Source organism: Trichoderma aggressivum (genome assembly GCF_033847375.1).
Source record: "Trichoderma aggressivum f. europaeum strain CBS 100526 chromosome Unknown scaffold_018, whole genome shotgun sequence".
Classification (NCBI taxonomy): domain Eukaryota; kingdom Fungi; phylum Ascomycota; class Sordariomycetes; order Hypocreales; family Hypocreaceae; genus Trichoderma; species Trichoderma aggressivum.
Window position 1 is genome coordinate 46,119 of NW_026946384.1, and position 21,284 is coordinate 67,402.

The window sequence follows — 21,284 nt, forward strand, 5'->3', positions numbered from 1 at the left end:
TTCTGAGCCTGTATTTCTGAAGATGGCATATATATTCCCTCATCCCATTGGAACAAGCACTTTTTTCGGAGGATGAAACTGTCTCGGAATTGTTGTTTAATAGAATGTTGACCTTGCGTGTGGCGGTTTCAACCCCATACCATGGATGCTACGACAGTGAAATCGTTGATGACGTGCACGAAGACTGAAAGGTCATCATATCAAAGCCCCGTAAAGAGTAGCGGCCGATGGATGCCGTTCTATTTTACAACTTGATTGGTCTTATCACCGAGTCATCGAGATCCGGGCCTCTCATGTGACATATAATAACTACGTATTATATGACAAGTCACTTGGTAGATAGTCTAGACCAAGCTTCAACTGCCCTGCTACGTGACATTGGAAAGAGAAAACGCATGCAAAAATGCCGTGGCTGGCATCTCATGACCCCGTAAGTCATGTTTCACAAGCGTACGATAAAACACGGCTTCCTTTTTATTCGCGAGATATTATTAGCAACATAGCGCACTGAAGCATTCGCCCAGACTGATATGTTTCATATGTTGCTCTCGTCGTTATTCATGCTGACGGCCCAAGTTCGAAAGCTCAACGAAAAGAGAGCACATGAGAGACAGGGAAGGTATTGATGAGTATAGTCACGCAAATGAATGGGGGTAGTAAACACTATGATTAGTATTGCGTAGAACATCAATATCGTTGCCTCTTTAACCGCAAAATCATTCATCATCCTCGCTGTCTTCGTCATCAGAAGATTGATACACATATACCTGTAGCACCTTTGGCAAGGCTTTTGCCCTACCTGTCTCAAACAAGTTCTTTGCCCGCTCCTTCATCTCACCTCGTTTCGTCTTACCACTAGCTGATTTAGGAAGTGCTTCAAGAAACTCGATGCCCCCAGCCAGGCGCTTATACTCGGATAACTCGCCATTGACAAAGTTGTGGATTTTTTGCTTAAGCACGCGCTCATCTTCATCCTTACCGGCGGGTGACCGTACGATAAAGGCGAGTGGCAGTTCGCCCGCGGAATCGTCTGGAATTGGGACGACACAAACATCCACAATGCAAGGGTGACGTGACAAGAGAGCTTCAACTTCCGTCGGAGAAATTTGCAGGCCCTTGATGAGTGTTAGTGGGCATACAAGATCCTGTGCACATGGAAGAAGATTGATCTATACTTACTCTGACCTTGATCATCTCCTTGACTCGATCGATGATGAAAAGATGCTCGTGTCCATCATCACTCTTGCGAAACTCCATCAGATCGCCTGTTCGTAGCCACCCATCGCTTGTAAACGTTTCTTTCGTTGCTTTCTCATTATCGAGATACCCCAGCATCACTGATGGCGACCGCAAAAGAAGTTCTCCAGGAGTGTCCAGCTCTGTCACCTCTTTGCCATCTCGGCTAATCAGTCGGCCCTCGTAGCCAGGGAAAATATGACCACAGGAGCCAAACATGACGTCTGCCTTGTTTTGCATAGATACAGCGACAGAAGTCTCGGTGAGTCCATATCCTTGAATGAGCTGACATTTAGGGAATTGGCGAGCAAACTGTTCATGTACCTCTTTTGTGAGATTGGAGGCACCAACTACAGTTGTCTTGACATGTTCGAGGTTATATCTCGCGGTGATGGCAGAGTTCTTGATCAGAGCAACTATCATGGGAGGTACCTATCATCCAGTACTTTAGTACCAGATCATTTGCGGTTTATAAAACCCAGAGTAATTGCATATGGGGGCGGCGTCGGCGGCATCTTACCATCCAAAGTGTCTCTATGGAATGCTTCTGTACGGCCTCTAGGACGTCAACAAGATCAAATCCCGGCAGTACGACTGCATTGTAGCCTCGATATACACCATAGTGTCCAGTAACGATCAAAGAGTAGCTGTGACTCATGGGAAGCACAGCTAGGAGTGACTCTGGCTTCCCACTCTTGTAGTTGGATTCATATGTCCTTATCTGTAGCACATTCGCGATAACATTCTTGTGCGAGATCATGACATTTTTCTGAGACACAACTGTCAGTCATTATAAAAGAATTGTCAAGCAATCGAGCGCAAGCTCACCGGTAATCCAGATGTTCCGCTAGAGGAGCATAAAAATGCAGTTTGGCGGGCACCTTGCCCCTGCTCCCATTTCAGCTGCGGCAATGGAGGCAGCATCTTTCCCTCAGCAATCAGTTGGTCGACCGACTTCATATCAGTTGGGATTATGGCACCTTTTAGTGCCTTGTCTGGAATTTCCAACAGATATACGTGCGTCTTGGGGAGATTCGCCGCAGACGCCGCCTCAAGAGCGGTAGGGAGAAGCGTCGCACACGTAAATAGAGCCTTGCATTTAACTGCCTTGAGCTGTCTTGCGAGTTCAGCAGCGGAATATGAAGGGCTTATAGGTGATGACACTCCTGAGAAGCGATAAGCAGCCCAGGAGACAGTCATTGTGTCTATCTATGGGAGGTGTAGATGCGTTTAGTTGTGTGACCATTGCCCAAGAAATCGTTGATGCATACCGTGTTGACGCTGAACAGCCCTATGACCTTATCAAATTCGCTCCCACCGTTGACCTCAAATCCCAACTCTGATGATAGTGCAGCTGAAAGCCATTCTATTCGATTCTTCGCCTCGGCGACGGAATACGACTTCCCAGTAATGCCACAGGTAAATGGCGGGCGAGAATCTGCAATCGGATACCGGCCGTACTTGTCTCCATCGGTAAAGAGGAATTCATGGATAGGTACTGAGTCCGGGGGGGCAAATGGCAATTTGTGGATGTAGGATGGAGTAGTAAACGGCATGGTGAATGCAAAAAGCGAAAGTGTGTAGATGTATCTATCGTGTTGAGCAGTGTCCACTAGAATGGCGATCCGCTGTACTTGGAAGATGCGAGGATACAAATACAGATCTTGGACTTATAAATTAAGTTTGGCAGACAGGACAGCACAAATGCAGCCGCCCTTGTTACGTCTTCATACGAGGGTGCCAGTAGGAGATTAAGAAGCCCACATGACTTGCTACATGAAACCAAATAGCATCTCTGTATTTAAGACATGATACGAAGCCTGTGTCTAGGGTGTCTAATGTCTCAAATCTCTCCCTGCCACACACGAGTTGCTATACGAAGCGAACTAACAAAAACAACAATCAAACGTAGAGATCATTGCTACATACAATAAGAACATGCTCCAGGTGTGAAGTTGCATGACAACACTCCGAATTGCCTAGCTGAGGGCGAATGAAAGACCTCCCTTTGCAAGAAGCCCTCAAAAGTTAATGCGACTTCCATTTTATCAAGTTGGACATTTCCAAAAGATTACTCATATAGCCTAAAGACGACAGGCATCTCCCATCATGGCAATCTTCCAAAAGTGACCCTCCTAGGGCTGCTTATGATCGGAAGTCATACTGCATCGTTGAGGGAAATTGCTATTGGCTCAAGGATAATATTTTGCTGTCTTAATGCGATAGCTTGAATATGACATGTAATACCAAACACGTACCACCTGCGGGATGACATGTTCCGTTGAAGAAAACCCAGAATTCCATTAATAGAGGCGGATCGGGGCACTCAACACCATATCCTATCCGACGCCATCCTGCCCTACGTCGGCGATTTATCAATTGGACTAGAAAAACAAAATATGCCGCAATTGTTCTTGAGCACACCATCGAAATGCTCCAGAACTACTACCCAACACCATAGACGGTAAAAAACTGGCCCTTCTCCAACCTCACGCCCAATACATATTGTTCTCCTCTAGCGCCCCCATTCGTCCCCGTCTGAACAATCCCCAAAGATGCGGGGACCCAGCCAATTGTCAGACGCACCAACCCGTTGCCAACGGCAAATCTTACCCTCTACCGCACCTGGTGCGACTGCGCTTGGGGTCAAGAGGTCAGAGATGGCGGGCGACTACTGGATGGTGGCGTTGATCAAACTGTGGATTGTTCGGCATTCCAAGATGCGGGGGAAAAGTATATATATATCAGACAGGCTGAAATTGGGCATTGGCAGAATCTAGAGCTTTGGATTCCTCGTTGAGATTGTCGTTCTCTGATGCTACGTCGATCAACCCAATCTCTACATACTACTATCACGTCTTGAACAACACCACCTATTACACAGAGATGGACCAGTCACTAAAGATGGGCGAGCCTTCGTCATACACGCAGAATCCATCCAAGGGCCATCTTTTTGACCAGACGAAACACCATCATCACCATCAACAGCAAGAGCAGCAGCATCACGAGGGATTGAGCAGCAGCCCCGAGAGGGAAGCCTATCTCGAACGAAGAAGCAGCAATGATTCCGCATCGCGACGAATCAGCATGTCCCGACCCTGCCACTCGGGATCCGGATTCTTGGGCACGATGCGATGATTGCGAAATCGGCTTCAAGTACAATGTTGCTATAGGAGAGGATTGTTTCTTTGGGGGGTTTCTTTGGGCGCACATACTTGTACACGTACATGTGCCATGATATTGAGAAGTATCCGGGTTTAAGCAGACGATGATGTCAGTGACGACGATGTGGGGGAATAAAGAACAAGGATCTGGGCCAAGTTTGTTCTACGCAAGTGAGAGCGTCCGGGATTTGGCGCTTTAGGGCAACGGTCGGCTTTAGGGCAATTGGATGGATGTGATACGGGATTGAACCGGAGTGTTTTGTACGGACCAGAGATGCTATTATGCATTTCCTTTGGATGGGATTGATTTGCGGCGTGGATTTGGTATCGCAAATGTCTTTTGATGGGTGAGCCGAGTACATGTATAGATGAACATGTAAATGAACCAACCAATCAATACATGGCAGAAACACATGAAAAGAAGAGGCTACATGCACTCTATGCTGTGTACATGTGACCATGCATATATAAAGTCATCACTACATACCTATACTCTAAGAACCATCATATCCTCCCTCCAAGGCGCGTCGTCCACACAGCATATCCAACATAGCCCACAGCCGCGATAACCGCCATCTTACCAGCTCCCACGAGCATGTTATCCCGTGCCCGCCGCAATGCCCGAGCCCTGCTCTTCAGCGTGTTCTTCTGGAACGTCTCGCGGTCGTTGGCATGGGGAAACGGCGCCTCCACTTCTCCCGTCCGTTCATCCTTAACCATCGGTACGGGAACCTCGAGATACTCGCACAGCGGGCCCCAGCCATCCTGTACCTTGTACTCGAAGCGGCGCGCCTCGGGAATCTCATCGCGGAAGCGCTTGTACACGCCCGTGTACCAGGCAATGGCCTTGTCCTTTTCATTCCGGTGATTGTACCGAAAGGCGAGCCCGGACATGGCCATGCCGAAGCGGGCAAACGCGCGTGACGCCGGGTCAAAGACGAAGCAGAAGAGCATCTGCAGCTTGACCCAAGGCGACGCCGGTTGCGCCGCCGTAATGACAGACTCCAGGGTGCTGTAGTACCACGATTCCGGATCGCGGTTCAGGATGATGACTTTGGCTTCTGGATACAGCGCCGCGAGCTCGACGCCGAAGAGCGCCGCGGGAACATCGACGCAGGCTTGCGAGTTGCCCAGCACCTTGTCAAAGTCGGCCCTGGTGACGGTGCCTTTCCCGTCATACCGGGCCTCGATGAGACGGACCCATTGCGGGCATTCCTGCTCAGGGTTCTCAAGGAGGTTGTGCATGTGATAGCAGTCGTTGAAGCCCAGCTGTTTGAGAGCCAGTCTCACACCTTGTGCAGATAGTGTTAGAGGTTTGAAAGAATCCGGAAGAGATGAGACTTACTCAATGTTCCTGTTCGTTGCACGCCGCAGACGATGACGCGCATCGGAACGACACGATCTGGCGTTGTCATGGCGAATTGTGGTTTCCCAAGTGATTTACTAATTAGAAAAATGAATCAAAAAATTCAACAAGGGGAAGAGTGTGATTAAGAGCTGTGATGAGCAAGGATTTGGTGATGACGGGCGTTTAGTAAAAGGCCCATCACATTGTCTCACCTAGATCCCACCTCACAAATCCCTGCTGCGACTAGCATCTCGATGCCATCTCCGGAGCTATACTACTGTACAGTGCAGTATGTCGCCCGGTCCACTCTCAGATAGAAGCTACCAAATCCGCGATGCCCAAGCAGCAAAAGGTAAAGCGCCGCTCTAGGCGTTGTAATTCCTGGAAATACAACAACTTACAAATGAAGGTCATGGTGTTGCCGCTGCTGCTGACAAGGCTGTATTACCAAGGTTTGTGTCTCGCGGCGTCTGGTCTTTGTATCACTTTACAAAACCACGGAGAAAATGGAGATTGCTGTTTCGTGGTCAGCATGTGACGGAAGCTCTACTCTCTCATGTTTTCCTTTTCTTTCTTGGTCCATGGAAGATTGGAGTATCGCCGCCCGAGGACCGATAGCCCGGCCCGGCGAAGCGTATGGCGTGGCTCCAGAAGATGGATGCATTTTCCCATGGAAAACTATGAAATAATTACATGGTTTATTGCCATTGATACAAGTTGTTCATGAATACCTGGTCTAGATTACAATTACTGATTACTTACATGTCATTTTGAGGATGACCCATCTGGTTCAAGTGCTTTTATGACTCATCCAGCAACAATTCTATGGGAAAGCATGGACATTTATTCCTCAGGCGAGGCTTCTTTATTCCATGACTCTGTATTTGAGCCTTGTTTCTATGTATCTAAACATTTCAACTGCAACCTGGAATAGTCTTGGGTATCAGCCACCTTCGATGTATACCACGCATAGGTAGGTAGGTATGTAGGGAATCTACGTTTTACGCATCGTCCGTAGCATCAAAAGAGGTAGACAAGCCACCTTCAAGCATTGATGTCTATTTCTCATCGTTTTAGCCATATGTCCGGCCTTTGATTTTTTTGTATCTTGCATTCTCCTCATGCAATTCGCTTATACGCCATGACATCCCACGACAGGCCTCGTCACACGGAGGCAGTCTCGAATAGATTACAAGGTATGATTTGGGCTGGTGTCCTTTTTTTCACAGTAATTTCTTGGTTTCCCCAACTCCCATCCCGGGTATAACTCCATCCATCCAATTGCTCATGCCTTTCGTCGCTTTCCACCCTCTGCGGCTTCAGCCCCCGTAGACGAGCCGCTGTTCGCGGCAAGAATCGCATCCAAAAGCTCCGGGTTCGCATTCAGCATGTCCTGAGATTCCGACTTGATGCGCTTAGGGTCCAGCTTGCCGACTACAGGAACCGCAGTGGCGAGGATCTGCTGGAAAGGAGCAGCGACAAAGTAGCCGCTCTCGTCGAAGAAGGAGGCAAATGGCTTGGCCACCTCGATGATCCGTGACTTGGCAGACTTGTCCGTGACGGTGATGCTGAGTTTGTACGTAGGGTCCAGCTTCTTCGTTGCGCTGGCTACTGTGATCTGCACGTTTCTCTCGTCAGCTCTTGCGCTCCCCGTCGCCGCTGGATTGGCCATTGCCGCTGCATACCTTTTCTCCCGATGGCGTGATTCCCTGATATATAACACCCTTCTCCACAAACATCATCCAGAATGTCAAGACACCGTTTAGAACGGTGTAGACGGCCACTGCGATGGCTGTGTAGAACTTGGTGTCCTCAAAGCCCAGCTTGTAGTCCCACGCGAAACAAGCGGCAGCGATGAGGAATGCGCTGTACCCGAGCCCTAGCCGTACATCGCTGAGGAAGTGTGTCTGCTTGATTTTTAGGGAGTTGAGGTAGTTGGGGATCGCATCGTCGGTCGTGTTCTTTAGATCTACAGCCACGGTGTCAGAGCAAGGCGTGATCGAACCAGTGGCGACACGCCGCAGCAAGAATAGCCCAGCTCAACTTACCTGCGAGATTATATAGAGAAATCTTTTCCGCGGCCATGGTTGCGCTATAGTCCTGGAGATTGAATCGCCAGATGTGATCAAAACAACGGAACGCTGTTGTTGTTGGTTCAAGTTATGGCTGAGGTGGCCTGTAGTTTGACTTCAATGGACGCTTCGCTGTAAGCTGCCAGTAACGAGCTGCTACAGTACACATATGCACTAAGATCGTGGGGTTCTGCCGAGTTCAATTGGCCAGCACAGAGCTCAGTGCGCCGAAATGTGGGGCTGCCGGCTGCCGGCGGTAGGATACTCCGTAGTAGAGCTGCTGCTGTTGCATCTTCCACCTCAGCATCTTCTTATGAGCTCATGGATCGCATAATCTCCCCCTCCATCGCAGCATCGTTGCCCACCGCCGAGGCCGCACGACTTTGAATACAGCATCGCATTAGCTCCAAGTGCGGCTGAAAAGCTCAACGATCCCGTCATGGCGCAATTACCGGCTCAGACTCTGCATAGGGATCCCCAGCTCTTGTTCGTGTCCTCAGTTACAGCTCCGGCGGGCAGAAGACGAGACGGCTAACATGGCGCTTCCACGCATAGCTACTGGATCCTGATTCCCATCACCGTTGTCATGGTCCTGACTGGTGTTCTCCGCCACTACGCATCCGTGCTCATGACCACAACCCCGAAGAAGGCCGACATCAAAGCCATCCGCGAGCAGCGTGCTCTCGCTCACGGTGCCTCTCTAAGGACAAACTACCACGTTCTGTCGCGCAAGGCATTTGAGACTCGACGTGATTTCCTGATTGAAGGATTCGAATCTGGCGCCTACCTCAAGGCACCGCAGCAAAAGGGCCAGCCTCCGGCCAACCCCATGTCGGACCCCAACGCCATGGAGGGCATGATGGGCATGATGAAGAACAACATGGCCATGATCATCCCCAACACCTTGATTATGAGCTGGATCAATGCTTTCTTCAGCGGATATGTCATTAGTATGTCACCGTCGCAGTGCTTGCTTGTCATTTGCCAGTGCTGACCGCATCTAGTGAAATTGCCATTCCCCATCACTATCAAGTTCAAGAGCATGCTCCAGGCGGGTGTTCTGACCAAGGACATGGACCCGCGGTGGATGTCCAGCATCAGTTGGTACTTCTTGTGTATCTTTGGTCTCCAATTTGTCTATGTGTTCCTCCTTGGAAGTGACAACGGTAAGCATACAAATACCATCCACCCTGTGTCAAATTATAATAGAATATCTTCTAATGAGTCACCAGCTGCGAGCCAAATTGCTCAGCAAATGCAGCAACAACAGATGCCCGTTGGCCCCATGGCCCCCGGCCAGGATCCCCACAAGATGTTCAAGGCCGAAGCCGAAAACTTGGCCGTCATTGAGCACTATTCCGTCCTGGACGGCATCGAGGAGCGACTGCTGGAGAGGATCAAGGTGTAAAATTTTGTAGACCCGGTAGTATGGAAATATAATCATTAATACATTGCGCTCTTCAAACGCCTCTAAAAAAAAATATCCAATCAGGCACCATCCCACCATAGACACACACCAAGACCCTCAGCAGCCATGCTGCCTTTGATCTTATAAGGCGTCTTTGCTGGTGTGTCTTCTGCTTGACTGGGGCCGGCTGGAGTCTGGTCGTGCCATTCTTCGTCGATGACCTGGAAACGGACCATTTCGTGATTGTCGTAAAACAGGCGCTCTTCATCAAAGTTCCATATCCAAATCTGTTCGCTGTGATTGCTATCCCCGGTGTTAGCTCTTATCGCCTTGGGTGATTGAATCCGTTGGTAGACTCACTATTCAGCCCCCTGCGGAAGCTCTTCGTATGGGATAAAGATGTCGTCGAAGAAGTCTGTTCTCAGATGGATTCCGGAAGGTGTTGAACTGCGTATCCTGCCAAGCATGACCTCTCCTTTGAAAGGTCTGAATACTATCATGCGAAACTCGACTGTCGTTGTGTAAGCAAGCTGAATCGCCTGGAGAAGAGCAAGGTTGCTTACCATTGACATTGACAAGACCTGTGCCGTGGCCTATCAAGCCTTCAGACGTCCATAAGACATCATACAGGGAGATGCACAGTCCAATTTTTTGAACGACCTGTGCCGAAGTGGTTAGTCATTGCTGAGCTTCGGGATCCGATAAAAGAGTGTCATAGACCAACCTTGTTTGCGTATTTGGCATTGATATTGTCCTCGATTGCTACAATGCTGTGCTTCGAAAAGTCCTCGGGTGAGATCTGCACCAGATCGGAGAATTTGGTCTGTGACTCGGCAAATTAGAAGCGGCGTCTATGAGATGGAATGAAGTGAATCGAGAGCACCAGCGACGTACCAGGATGAACATGATGGCAGGATTTCAAGAGATTAGCCGCCTCTTCAGCTGTGTTTCATGAGCGTCGATAAGAATGAGAAGAAGAAACCATCACGGATGAGGCGCCGTCATATCATAGCATGCATCTCTGTGGTCACCAAGAATAAAGTGATGTATGTATGTAGCAGCTCACCGGCAGCTGAAGCAGTTGTACATCATCTCGAATCTGGCAGTAAAAAGTTAGAAAATCGGCGAAACAGTTGCTAAACCACAGTGAGCTAGTCCTGTTGCGGCTAGTCCCCCTGGACTTGACACCACTCGCCGTCTCACCGCCTGCTTACAACAGCCTAGCGGCCCCTGCCCAACAGCACTTCATTTTCCCAGAAAGTCAGACATCGTGGAACTTTCCGTCCAAACCTCCATCTCAGAAGCACCTGCGCGGCGTCTGAAGGCCCCAACGCCGCCCGTCTCGATTATCTGGCAGTGGCATTGCGTCGAGGACAGCGATCCTGCGGCATCCGTCTCTTGTTTTGATTTACTTCCTCGTTGTTGTTGTTCGAATTCCTCCCTCCCGCACCCAACGCTCTCTGTCGAAGCCGAGAAGTCTCGAAGTCCGACGCTCACCGTCTCCTGTCTTGATTGACCCTTTTTTGCTTCAACATCATAGCAAACCCGATACTGTGCCGAATTGGTTGATCAGATCTCCAAGCATCAAGCAGAAACCAAAACCCAAAAAAACCCCTCCTGCCGGCAGTGTACTGTCTGCACATGAATTTGTGAACAATGTCGACGTACAACTACGCACCTCCTCCCCCTCCGCCCCCTACTTCTGGCGGCGCCAGCTACGGACAGTCGAATTCGACTCCCTACGGCCAGAATCGCGGCGGCGGATCGGGCAGCCGTCGGGGTGGCCACTACCACGGGGGTCGTGGCGACTATCATAGCTCGCAGCCGCGGTATGAATACACTGGGCAGCCATACCCTGCCCAACACGCAGTGCCGTACGGCAGCTCCCATCCTCCAGCGAATGGCTATCCAGCTCCTCAGCCGCAGTGGACTCCAGAGCACGGCCATGCTCCTACACACCACGCCCACCCTCATGCTCCTGTTCCGCTCTCTGCGTCGAATTACCATCCAAACTACGCTCCTCAGCCATATCCCCCGTCTCAGTACCCCCAGCAGACTGCATATCCCGCCCCTCAACCTTACCCCTATCAAGCCCCCCCTCCTCCCCCGAATCAGCCCCAGTGGAACAGTCAAGGAGCTCCCCAGGCATTCGGGGGCGGTAGCAGAGGTCGTGGAGGCTACGGCGACCGTGGAGGCCACAAGCCATCTCATGGAGCACCTCCTGTCCGTCACGGCCATGAGTACGATGCGGCACCGCCTCCGATGATTAGCGGTTTCCCTCAGCAGTACCCTCCTGATCCTCGAGTTGCTCATTATCCTCCGCCGCAATATGCTTACGCAGCACCTCCACCACCCCCCACCACCTCTCGCCACCAAGATGCCTCACATAACCAGTACTCTCGTCGAGGGCGTGGTGGGCATAGAGACGGTAACAAGGGGCGGGGTGGCCATCATTCCCATCACCATCATGGAGCCGGTGAAAAGTCACGCCCGCCAAAGCCACCGAGTAACAACGTTGTTGACAGTGCCGCAAAGCCCGACAAGCCCGAATCTCCCTCGGCCGGCAAGAAGAAGAAGAGAAAGACCAACACCCTGGGCTTGACCCCCGGAGTTGATTCGGAAACAGAAGATGACGAGGGAGAAGAGAAGACACTCACTGAGCTCATCGGTCAAGAAGCCCTCAAGTAAGTAACACACTGACTAATTTTGTACAATCCTGTGTCGTTATTAACCGAATTCCTCTGGTTCAGCATTAGCGATGTTGCGGCCTTCATTGCAGAGCGAAAGAAGAAGTTTCCCACCAGAGCGCGCGTCGAAGCCAAAAAGGCCGCCGAGTTGGCGCAAAGAGAAGAGGACAAGGCTGCCTCTCTGGAGAAGGAGGCTGATAGACTGAGGAAGCAGCTGCGCAAAGTCGAGTTTTCCATCAAAAGGAAGCGAGAGCAGGGTGACGAGGGTGACGAGATGCGAGATCCCTCTGAAGACTCCTCGGACGATGAGCCAGAAGTCATGTCTAGCCGTACCAAAACGGTGCCTACTCCTCCTCCCTCGGCCAACAAGGCTGATATTACCAGACACTGCAAATATTTCTCTACCGGTGGAACTTGCGGGAAGAAGGGCAAGTGCCGCTTCGTCCATGATCCCCAAGCCAGGGAAGCGGCCATCAAAGAACGCGAGGCCAATAACGGTCGTTTAACTATCCAGCAGCGGCTGATTCTAAACGACAAGGAGCAAGAAGACTTGGCTGTCCTCCAGTCGATCCAGTATCTTCGCGAAAAGGGCCTCATGAACACCCCTGGCGCGTCAGCGGCGGACCAGGCCAGCGGCGAAGAAAAGCGCACGCTCGCATCCACCTCTATACCAGCTTCTACATCCACACCTGCTTCAACGTCTGCGCCTGCTTCTGTTTCTGCTTCCACACTGCCACCCTCTACGTCTTCCCTTCCTGCTATCCCTCCGCAGCCTGCCAAGAGGGAACCGCCTCGCAGAAGCAACCCGCCTCCCTCCATCATACCCTCCGCTAATAGTATCAGCGGCCAGGGGGTAAGGCACTATCAAGGTTGGCTCCTCAAGCCATACGGCAGCTCAAGTGGCAAGCAATCACAGAGCGACGATCTTCCTTGATCCCACCGTTTGGGTCTGCACACACACGCATATATATATTTCCCCTCTTTTCTCAAAATGTTGAAACCAGTCAATGTTTACTTGAACACTTGAAACCTCGCAACTACGAAGCCTGTGGTCGCTCTCTTTTATTCTATCTTGTTGTTTCCGGAATATACATGCTTGCTCGACAGAGGAAAAAAAATATCATTGGACGGCGTTACTTCACTATTTCTTCTTTTTGCAAGTGTAACAAAGGGGGCGTCAATGGCTGTTGCGTCACTCCAGGCTTGACGCTCTAGGAGATGATGCTTCCCTTCAGCTTGGATATCGGTAGCACATCATCATCACCTGTTCATGCTTGAATGCTCGCATGACTTGCAAACAACACTCACATAATGCCCGACTCACAGGGTATCTTGTGGGTTTTGGCGAGGAGCAAGAGGTCATCTGCCTTCACGACTAATGACGTTTCTTACAATTGACTGTTTATAGGATTCAGATTGACTTGGTCGAAAAAAAACGTAACCGTACAAGGGACCAACTTGGTTGATACTATTACTGCATAGCTAGGTGGAACAAGAAAAAAAAGACGGCTTTATTAGAATTGTGGTTATATACTTTCTTCTTCTTTTTCTTCTTTTTTATTGTTTCTCGGATGTAAGGGGCGACTGGGAATTTGTTACATAGGCTTCATACTAGGTTACGGTAGTCAATAAGACTTGTTTTGTTTCTGCTTGGATTGGTATATATCAAAGCATCATTTGACAATTATAAACGCGTTGACTTTCCCTGTCAAAAAAAACAAAAGAGCTAGCTATCCTCACATAATTGTCCGAACCAGGACACTTGGGAGTTAGTTTCCTATATCTACGCCATACAATGCAAATTCCAACCCTTTAAACACCGCTGACAGAAACACCCAAAGCGAAAGCGAAAAAGAAGAGGCAAGAAGAAAAAGAGGACATAAACAGAAGCAAAAAGGGGAAAAAACGGACGGGGGAAGCCAGAAATAGTCCACAAGTCTGGGGGGGAAGTAGCGCAGACTTTTGATAAATAAAACTCCGTCGCTAATGACCTGAAACGGTAGACACACGGTAACCACTTCTGCTGCATCGCTGCCAACTCACTTTCTTTCCTCATGCTTCCTTTCTTTCTTTCTCCTCCACGCTGCCAACTCAATCCCCCAACTCCACTCATCCACTTCCCCAAGTTCACAATGAAGCGACCCGTTTTCGAGAATTACGCGAATTACCCAGTGTCCAAAAGAGTCGGGAGTCGTGAGAAGAAGAAAAAACGAGCTGAGCGTCTTCCAAAGGCATGGCACAGCTAAAGGGGCGGAACTTTCACGTTCCCTTCCTTTAGCGTCGATTAGCCCGCAAGGATTCGAGGGCTTTACGCTTCCTCTCTTCCTTTTCCCTCTTTAGCGATTTCTCAAGCTGTTCCTCCTGCAAATCTTCACGGCGAGCAATTCGCTCTGCCATTCGTTCTTCATCATCAATGTCGTCCAGGCCAGCTTCCATGTCCGATGAAGCATCAGATGCATAACCATAGCGTTGACCTTCGTCTTCTTCGTCATCATAATCGATGAAGTCGTCCATGTCCTCGTCATAGTCATCTTCAAACCGTGATCGTCGGGATGTGCCGGACCTGGGAGGAGGGGCATTGAGCAGGGCACCCCCACGTGGAGCGCTGCCTTTCTTCGATACAGCGCCCGGCTTGGGGCGAGCTGTTCCGGTGTAACCGGTGGTTGCCACTGCAGCCTTTTTCATTTTCTTTTCCGGCTCGGGGGCTTTTCTTGAAGATGCCATGCTCTTGGCTGTGGGTCGTGACGCCGCACCGTTCCGGTCAGCTTTCGATGAAGCATTCCCGTTGGTGCCATTGCGCTGTACCGGCTTTGACGATCCTTTGTAGCCAGCAGGCTGCTTCTTGCCCTGAGCGCCCGACGGTGCACCCTTCACATCGCCCTTCTCCTTTTCCCTCTTGATGGCTCCTTTCTCAACTTTCTTATGTTGAATTTTGCCGACTTGGCCCATCACGGCCTGTGCCCGTTGGGCTCGAGCAAGAATTTCGGCATAGGAGCCCTTCTTCGGAGGAGCTTTGGGCTTGCCTGAGTCGACTGGGGGCGGGGGTGGTCTGCTAGCAACAACTGGCTTTGCTGGTCGACTAGCAATATTTACCGGCTTTGAAGGGATCGGAGTCGCTCTCGGTAAAGTGGCGGTCAGGGGCCGCTGGGGCACCTTTGCCGGCTCTGCGAAGAGACGCGGTGTCTTGGAGTCATTCCTGGGAAGATCATCATCTGCCTTTCGTTTGATAGAAACGCTGGGAATTCGTTGAATAGCGGGCGCAGGGCTGTCCGAGGACTTTCCACCGCTGATTTGGGCCAAGAGATCCCCGATCTGGTAATCCGCATTAGCTACCGCGGCTGCTGATGCCCAAGCTTGGCTGGGAAAAGAATGGGGGGAAAGCGGCGACTTACCGGCATCGTGTCTGTCTTGAGATCTGTACTTGCTTCAAAATCGTGAAATGTTCCAGCGAAATCTTTCACGTAGCCCTCTTGAGATGATTACACGCCGTGCTTCATGGATGAAGTTGCTCCTCCGCTCATCTAGCGAAAGAGGAAGCGAGTCGGCGCCGAAGCACGCTCCCCTCACGCAAAGAAACAAAGGGCCCTTGAAAGGGTGCTTATCGAATGGTCGTGCGCGCGCTTCGAGACGATCGGCGGGAAATTCCGAGACAAAGATGTTGTGAGAGATGGATAAGATATGCAAAGCTCCTATCGGCAGAGACGAGCGAGATAGAGATGATGTTTTTTTTTTGTTCAACAAGTTTGCATGGCACGTCAAGAGAAAAAGCGTAAGGTGAGAGGCTGGCCAGCGCACCTTTTGCCGGTAGAGCTACGGATGGAAAATCATTGGCGCCACACTGCCGGGGAGGAGGTCAAGATGCACGTGACGCATCTGTGGCGGTGCGATAAGGATGATGATAAGGAATTTTGGGGCTGGACTCCACGCCCTAAAGCGGATCGCCCTTTCGCCTAAGCTTCGATTTTTAGCGCCCACAGATGTAAAATGCCCTGCAACTTCTAGAGCGGGAACTTTTTTTCTACTTTTGTTCCGACAACTAGCCATCAAACCACCAGAACTCGAAGGCTTCAGTCTCCGCCCAACTTGCGGTTAAAGTGATTGATTTCTCGTGTTCCTCTTGAACCTCTTAAACGTGAGTGCTTCTCTATTCCCTATATCTCCCTTCTGTGGAAGCTGCAGCAATTCGATCAGCTGGAAATCAGACATTGTCGTCTCTTTTCGTCGACCTGCAGCGTTTCACCGTGTGGGAAGAAAATATACAGACCAGGGTTCCTAACAAAATCTTTCTTTTGCAGCAACTTTCAAAATGAAGCACCTCGCAGCTTACCTCCTGCTCAACCTCGGCGGCAACGCCTCCCCCTCTGCTGCGGACATCAAGACCGTCCTCAGCTCCGTCGGCATTGAGGCCGAGGATGAGCGTCTCGAGAAGCTCATCTCTGAGCTCTCTGGCAAGGACGTCAACGAGGTATGGGCACTATCTTCTGAGTGAAAACTTTTCCTTTCTCAGGCAATGCAACTAACATTCTTTTCCCTCTTCTAGCTGATCGCTGCCGGCTCTGAGAAGCTCGCTTCCGTTCCCTCTGGCGGTGCTGGCGGTGCTGCTGCTGCTGGTGGCGCCGCCGCCGGTGGTGCTGCCGCCGCTGAGGAGAAGGCCGAGGAGAAGGAGGAGGAGAAGGAGGAGTCCGACGAGGATATGGGCTTCGGTCTCTTCGACTAAGCGGTCTATTTATAAAGATCTGCAAAGTTACGACCCTCTACGAATTTCGGAAAAGTTACGAGCATGTTGTGCGGTTAATCTAGCATGGCTCTGGTGTCGTGGGAGGATTGACTGCTCATGGCTGGCATGGCGGCCTTCATCAGCTGACATAGAAAGTCCAATCGTGAAATTGACGACTTGCCATTTTTCGAATACTTGTTCCTCTCATTTTGAATTGTGTGATGGTGTCGATGTGACCGGGCCGTAGCTGAGCAGACGGGGCAATGCCATTCCTTTGCTCTCCATGTGAAATTTGCCAGTTACTACGAAGCCAGGGAATAGGGATCTCGATATCTAGAAAGTAGCTGGTCCATAATATTGTAATCCATCTTGGTTCTAGTATTTTGATCCAACCAATGCGTCCAAGACGCACGAAGTCGACTACCCTGTACCCAGGAGGCCACCAAGGAGACAGCAGCAATAGAGCATTCAACTACGTGATGATGATGGGAGATGACGTGCAAATAATATGATGCAGCAATTCAACAAGAGCAAATAGTTGTAATATGCAAAGCAAGGGGTGAACATGCTGGTAAAATGTGGTTCAAATAAAGCATAACAGGCTGTAGTTCCATCCATACCAAGTATCAGTTTTGCCCAAAGAATAAGCTCGCTCCTGAATCCATACCACAAGCACGTCCAATCTACCAACAATAAACGCAAATCAACATTAATCATGACTTTTTTTTTTAAACATCCAGGTCTCATTCACGAGCCTGGTTTCTCCGGTCGATACCCCGACTCAGACGGAGCCCACGAAAACACAGCGTTTCTCCTGGTTGAATCCGACTCCTCAGATGGAGGTAAAGGCGAATCATCCGAGTCAATAGACATGGGTTGTTCAGCAGGCTGCTGAGATAAACATGGAGGGCTGCTTTAAACATATACATGTCAGTTACAGCGACAAAAAAAAAAGACTGCCTGCAATGGTAGGAACAAACTTACTGAGGTGATAGCGTAGTGCTCCCTTCCAACTCCCTCGCTCCAGGCATCATTGGAGGAGGACGAGAATGATACGGCGCAGTCTCCGGCGCAGAAAGCTCTCCTATAACCTCGTTTGCGGCATCAAGTTCAACCGGTGTCGCCTCTCCCTGGTCATCGACTTTCGGGCTTTCCAGCGGCTCAGCCTGCTTCTTCCGCGATTTACACCCCATCGCCCTCAGAGCGATGTGAGACAAAACCCACACTAGCTGAAAGAGAAACAGAGGCATGCAGCAGACCCAATTACAGCGAGAGGAAAAGTGAGGATTGTAAGCGGGGAAATCATTCAAAGGTGGTTCATCCCCCATAGAGTATAACAGGAGGCCGATGACAACAAGGGTACCTATAACGGTGATACCTATGAGTGCGCCCGTTGACAGGTTTTTGGAAGATGATCGTGGGGAGGCATCTGATTGCTCAAGAGCCGAGGCTGCTGAAGGTGTAGAAGTCGCCGTGACTGCCAGAGATGAAGGCGAATCGATAGTTGTTTCTCGCGGTATAGTATGAGTTATGAACGTCGTAAGCAGTGGAGTATACGAGAATTCCTGGTTTACCGGTTCAGGTTTTGGTATGAATCCCGGTAGAGGGACATGAGCAGCAGGATGAGGAGGCGGAGGATGAGGATGAGACGAAGGCGTGGGAGAAAGAGATGGTATTTCCGAAAGTGATGTTGATGTCTTGACAGGATCTGTGAATCTTGGTTATTACCCTCGCTCTACGCTGCTCAATCTCCGCCATGAGTACATACCTGTAGGCGTCACCGTTTCATCATATATCAATATAGTTGTCGTCATGTATATAGGCTCGAGAGTCTCCGGCACCGTCACCGTCACACTTCCCAAGATCTTTTCGCCACACACTGCCCACACCAACAGCAAGATTCGAAGACACCGCATCATGGCACAGAAATATGTGTCTCTTCTCGTCAAAATCACCACATGGTGTTGTTCACAAACATACCGCAAAACACCACTGATAGAAAAGAGCGAGAGCAAAAGATGGGAACTTAAAGGTTTTGTAGCTTTGGTTCTAATATTAGGTCTGAAAGACAAACAGCCTTTGCACTGCCGGATACAGGTCACATTTGACAAAGGCATCAAAGGGACGGCACTTGGTGACACGGGATGCAAAGGCCAGTATGCGGCCCTGCATGAACTTGGCAAGAGGGCTGTGAAGAGCGAGGGAGGGAGCCGGATTCGGACGTGAGAGGAGTGTCGTTAGTTTGTAGGGGACTCTGCAAGTGAAATGGCACGAATACTTGTCTTTCGAGTTTGATAATTAACGAATCGTCTATGGAGGATCTATGAGGTTTTCATCGACCAACTCTTTGGTCTATGGTCCCTCTCTTCTAATGGAGCTTTTTTGCTTCCATCAATACCTAACCGCCGCTGCCTGTGTGTTGCCGGAGTTGAACGGGGCATAAAATCCAACATGCATACTCTATCTCTAGTGGCGAACATCTCTTATGCCCAACGCATCTCTCCCACCAGGCAGCTGCTCTAGACCAACGTCATCCAATGTCGACGGGATGTGTAGAGCTTATGAGGGGGTCGGCTTGTTTCATCTCAACTATCACGGGACACTCGTATAACCATCTCTACTGCGTCTTCGCCTTAGCCTTTGGAGTGCCAGCCAAGAATTCCGTCTCTCGCAGAAGCTTCCAGATGCACCACAGATAGCAGATGGAGAAGCCAGCCGCACCTACACCGACGTTGGCGACAACCCACAAATCAGGTTTGCCGGGTGGCGGCACGACAAAGGACTCGACAACGTGCCACGCCGCCATGGTTACATAGAAAGTGCCTTGTAGCAGAGCCGTGCCCCATTGGACGAGCTTGGACTGTCCTTCTTGGAAAGGCGCGTTCCAGGAGGCTGGGGGCAGGCCCAGGAGATAGGCCCAGAGCAGGGTGAGGGCTGCATACGGCACTCTGAGATCGACCCGATGCAACAAAGGAAACATTGTCCAAGCTCCCAGGAGGTTGGCAAAGCCCACCCAGGCACGGACCTCGCCGCTCATGCCCTGTTTGCCGGCGAGGAGCAGCGTCATAGGCATCAACGGGAGAAGAACGCTCTTCTCGTGAACTTGCCAACTGAAGAGGAAAAAGCCCCAGGCAGTGGCCGCAAAGGCAACCGGGAGTGCTGACTTGCGTGGGCGCAAGAATAGGATGAGGTTGGGAGGGATGATGGACAGGAGAGTGGCCCCCAGAGCAGCCTTCTGGAGAAGCTCGACGGGGTAGTTGCGCAGCTTGATAACAGTGTTGAGGGCACACCAGAAGTTGGCGACCTTGTCTTCAAAGAGACCGCGAGAAAAGGGGAATACTCGGTGGACCATTTGGACAAGCTGCTCAACAATGGGATAGTAAAAGTTTTGAGGGTCGATATAATTGACGATGAAGGAGAAAATGGGGAGCGGTGCCGTAGCTCCATTGAGCTCGGGCCTTGCGTCAATCCCGTGGTGTTTGTCGTAGAGCACGCCAAGTGCTAGAGGCAGAACAAGAACGCCGAAGGAGACGGCGGTGACTAATGCAATGCCAAACAGCCTGCCGGGGTTGATGCCGGTGGTGATGCATCTCCCGAGCAGGTAGGAGAAGACACTAAAGGCATAGTAGAGAGCCATCTGCTTGAAGCCCAGGGCGGCCACGAAGAAGACGGCCGCCCACTTGTATCGCTCGGCGAGCATGCTAGACATGCTGGCTACAACAAACCCGAGCATGACAGTGTTGTACTGGAAATGCACATGGTCGATGAGAATCAGCGACGGCTGCATAAGAATGGCCACGAGGGCCAGGTTGCTCGTCCAGGTGTTGACGCCATTGAGCCTGCTGAACCGTCGCACGAAGACTGTAGCGGCGGGGACGAAAATCAGATATTCAGACGCAATCACGGTTGCTCTCATGAAAATCTTGAGCATTGGGTCGTGGGAACCGCGCGACGACATGAGGGCGAACCACTCCGGGTTGATGAGGGAGCCGATCTTGCCCAGCGCCCAGCTGTGATATGCGGTGAGAGGCGGATAGTCCAGCCCCCACCACTCGAGGTCGTGAAAGTACCACTGAGAGATGGGAAGGTTTGCCGTGATTTCCATCCAGTGGCGCTGAGCTTCGTAGTCGCCAAACAGGGGCGGTCGTTGGAATCCTGTATCCGCGACGCAGCATCGTCCTTTGTCAGTCCCAGATCGCGCAGACGCAACAAGCATCCAATTGGCTCTCACCAGAGTACCCCCAAAGCCCAGCCGCCCATCGAAACAGCCCAACAACCATCAGGACCAGCGGCAGCACCTCCCACTGCGACAGCGACGTGCGCGCCGGCCACATGAAGGCGGCCAAGGGAAACGCCGGCGTGCGCACGAGGGCTTCGAACTTGCGCGGCTTGTCGGCGTCATTTTCGGCCTTGTTGGCTTTGCGCCGGGGCTTGTGCGGCGAAGGACTTGGGGCGGGCATTTTGCTGGTCACCGCATGAGGAGGAGGATTTGCGATGCGAGTTGCAAAAGATGAAGTTGAAGATGAAGTGACACTTGGAGCTTTTGGCAGCATCTCCAGATTGGGGAATTTCGGTGGAGCTCCAATATCATGGATTGCATATCAGATCAGCTACAGTGTGAATTGTCGCCGCTACATGCACTGTATGGTGAT

At 50.8% G+C, this 21,284-nt stretch overlaps 10 protein-coding genes across 10 annotated transcripts; 3 read left to right on the top strand and 7 right to left on the bottom strand.

Annotated features, from left to right (window-relative positions):
* Nucleotides 1-716: 716 nt before the first annotated feature.
* Triagg1_5199 (uncharacterized protein) lies at nucleotides 717-2,792 on the bottom strand (the record flags this gene model as incomplete). Its single annotated transcript, XM_062899688.1, has 5 exons — nucleotides 717-1,115; nucleotides 1,180-1,668; nucleotides 1,757-2,005; nucleotides 2,065-2,445; nucleotides 2,508-2,792. 5 exons carry the CDS (start codon nucleotides 2,790-2,792, stop codon nucleotides 717-719), a joined length of 1,803 nt encoding a protein of 600 aa, XP_062755673.1.
* A 2,112-nt stretch (nucleotides 2,793-4,904) lies between these two features.
* Triagg1_5200 (uncharacterized protein) lies at nucleotides 4,905-5,815 on the bottom strand (the record flags this gene model as incomplete). Its single annotated transcript, XM_062899689.1, has 2 exons — nucleotides 4,905-5,692; nucleotides 5,746-5,815. 2 exons carry the CDS (start codon nucleotides 5,813-5,815, stop codon nucleotides 4,905-4,907), a joined length of 858 nt encoding a protein of 285 aa, XP_062755674.1.
* Nucleotides 5,816-7,033: 1,218 nt separating this feature from the next.
* Triagg1_5201 (uncharacterized protein) lies at nucleotides 7,034-7,833 on the bottom strand (the record flags this gene model as incomplete). The annotated part of the gene is made up of 3 exons (XM_062899690.1): nucleotides 7,034-7,366; nucleotides 7,434-7,717; nucleotides 7,797-7,833. The coding sequence occupies 3 exons, from the start codon at nucleotides 7,831-7,833 to the stop codon at nucleotides 7,034-7,036; spliced, it is 654 nt and encodes a 217-aa protein (XP_062755675.1).
* A 219-nt stretch (nucleotides 7,834-8,052) lies between these two features.
* On the top strand, nucleotides 8,053-9,228 carry Triagg1_5202 (uncharacterized protein; the record flags this gene model as incomplete). Its single annotated transcript, XM_062899691.1, has 5 exons — nucleotides 8,053-8,076; nucleotides 8,173-8,306; nucleotides 8,376-8,770; nucleotides 8,825-8,986; nucleotides 9,053-9,228. The coding sequence occupies 5 exons, from the start codon at nucleotides 8,053-8,055 to the stop codon at nucleotides 9,226-9,228; spliced, it is 891 nt and encodes a 296-aa protein (XP_062755676.1).
* An 80-nt stretch (nucleotides 9,229-9,308) lies between these two features.
* On the bottom strand, nucleotides 9,309-10,134 carry Triagg1_5203 (uncharacterized protein; the record flags this gene model as incomplete). The annotated part of the gene is made up of 5 exons (XM_062899692.1): nucleotides 9,309-9,531; nucleotides 9,589-9,739; nucleotides 9,792-9,888; nucleotides 9,953-10,051; nucleotides 10,123-10,134. 5 exons carry the CDS (start codon nucleotides 10,132-10,134, stop codon nucleotides 9,309-9,311), a joined length of 582 nt encoding a protein of 193 aa, XP_062755677.1.
* A 750-nt stretch (nucleotides 10,135-10,884) lies between these two features.
* Triagg1_5204 (uncharacterized protein) lies at nucleotides 10,885-12,849 on the top strand (the record flags this gene model as incomplete). The annotated part of the gene is made up of 2 exons (XM_062899693.1): nucleotides 10,885-11,912; nucleotides 11,979-12,849. The coding sequence occupies 2 exons, from the start codon at nucleotides 10,885-10,887 to the stop codon at nucleotides 12,847-12,849; spliced, it is 1,899 nt and encodes a 632-aa protein (XP_062755678.1).
* A 1,340-nt stretch (nucleotides 12,850-14,189) lies between these two features.
* Nucleotides 14,190-15,313, bottom strand: Triagg1_5205 (uncharacterized protein; the record flags this gene model as incomplete). The annotated part of the gene is made up of 2 exons (XM_062899694.1): nucleotides 14,190-15,227; nucleotides 15,308-15,313. 2 exons carry the CDS (start codon nucleotides 15,311-15,313, stop codon nucleotides 14,190-14,192), a joined length of 1,044 nt encoding a protein of 347 aa, XP_062755679.1.
* A 908-nt stretch (nucleotides 15,314-16,221) lies between these two features.
* Nucleotides 16,222-16,632, top strand: Triagg1_5206 (uncharacterized protein; the record flags this gene model as incomplete). Its single annotated transcript, XM_062899695.1, has 2 exons — nucleotides 16,222-16,380; nucleotides 16,456-16,632. 2 exons carry the CDS (start codon nucleotides 16,222-16,224, stop codon nucleotides 16,630-16,632), a joined length of 336 nt encoding a protein of 111 aa, XP_062755680.1.
* A 980-nt stretch (nucleotides 16,633-17,612) lies between these two features.
* On the bottom strand, nucleotides 17,613-18,446 carry Triagg1_5207 (uncharacterized protein; the record flags this gene model as incomplete). The annotated part of the gene is made up of 2 exons (XM_062899696.1): nucleotides 17,613-18,340; nucleotides 18,401-18,446. 2 exons carry the CDS (start codon nucleotides 18,444-18,446, stop codon nucleotides 17,613-17,615), a joined length of 774 nt encoding a protein of 257 aa, XP_062755681.1.
* Nucleotides 18,447-19,249: 803 nt separating this feature from the next.
* On the bottom strand, nucleotides 19,250-21,185 carry Triagg1_5208 (CAZyme family GT57; the record flags this gene model as incomplete). Its single annotated transcript, XM_062899697.1, has 2 exons — nucleotides 19,250-20,787; nucleotides 20,864-21,185. 2 exons carry the CDS (start codon nucleotides 21,183-21,185, stop codon nucleotides 19,250-19,252), a joined length of 1,860 nt encoding a protein of 619 aa, XP_062755682.1.
* Between the last annotated feature and the right edge of the window lie 99 nt (nucleotides 21,186-21,284).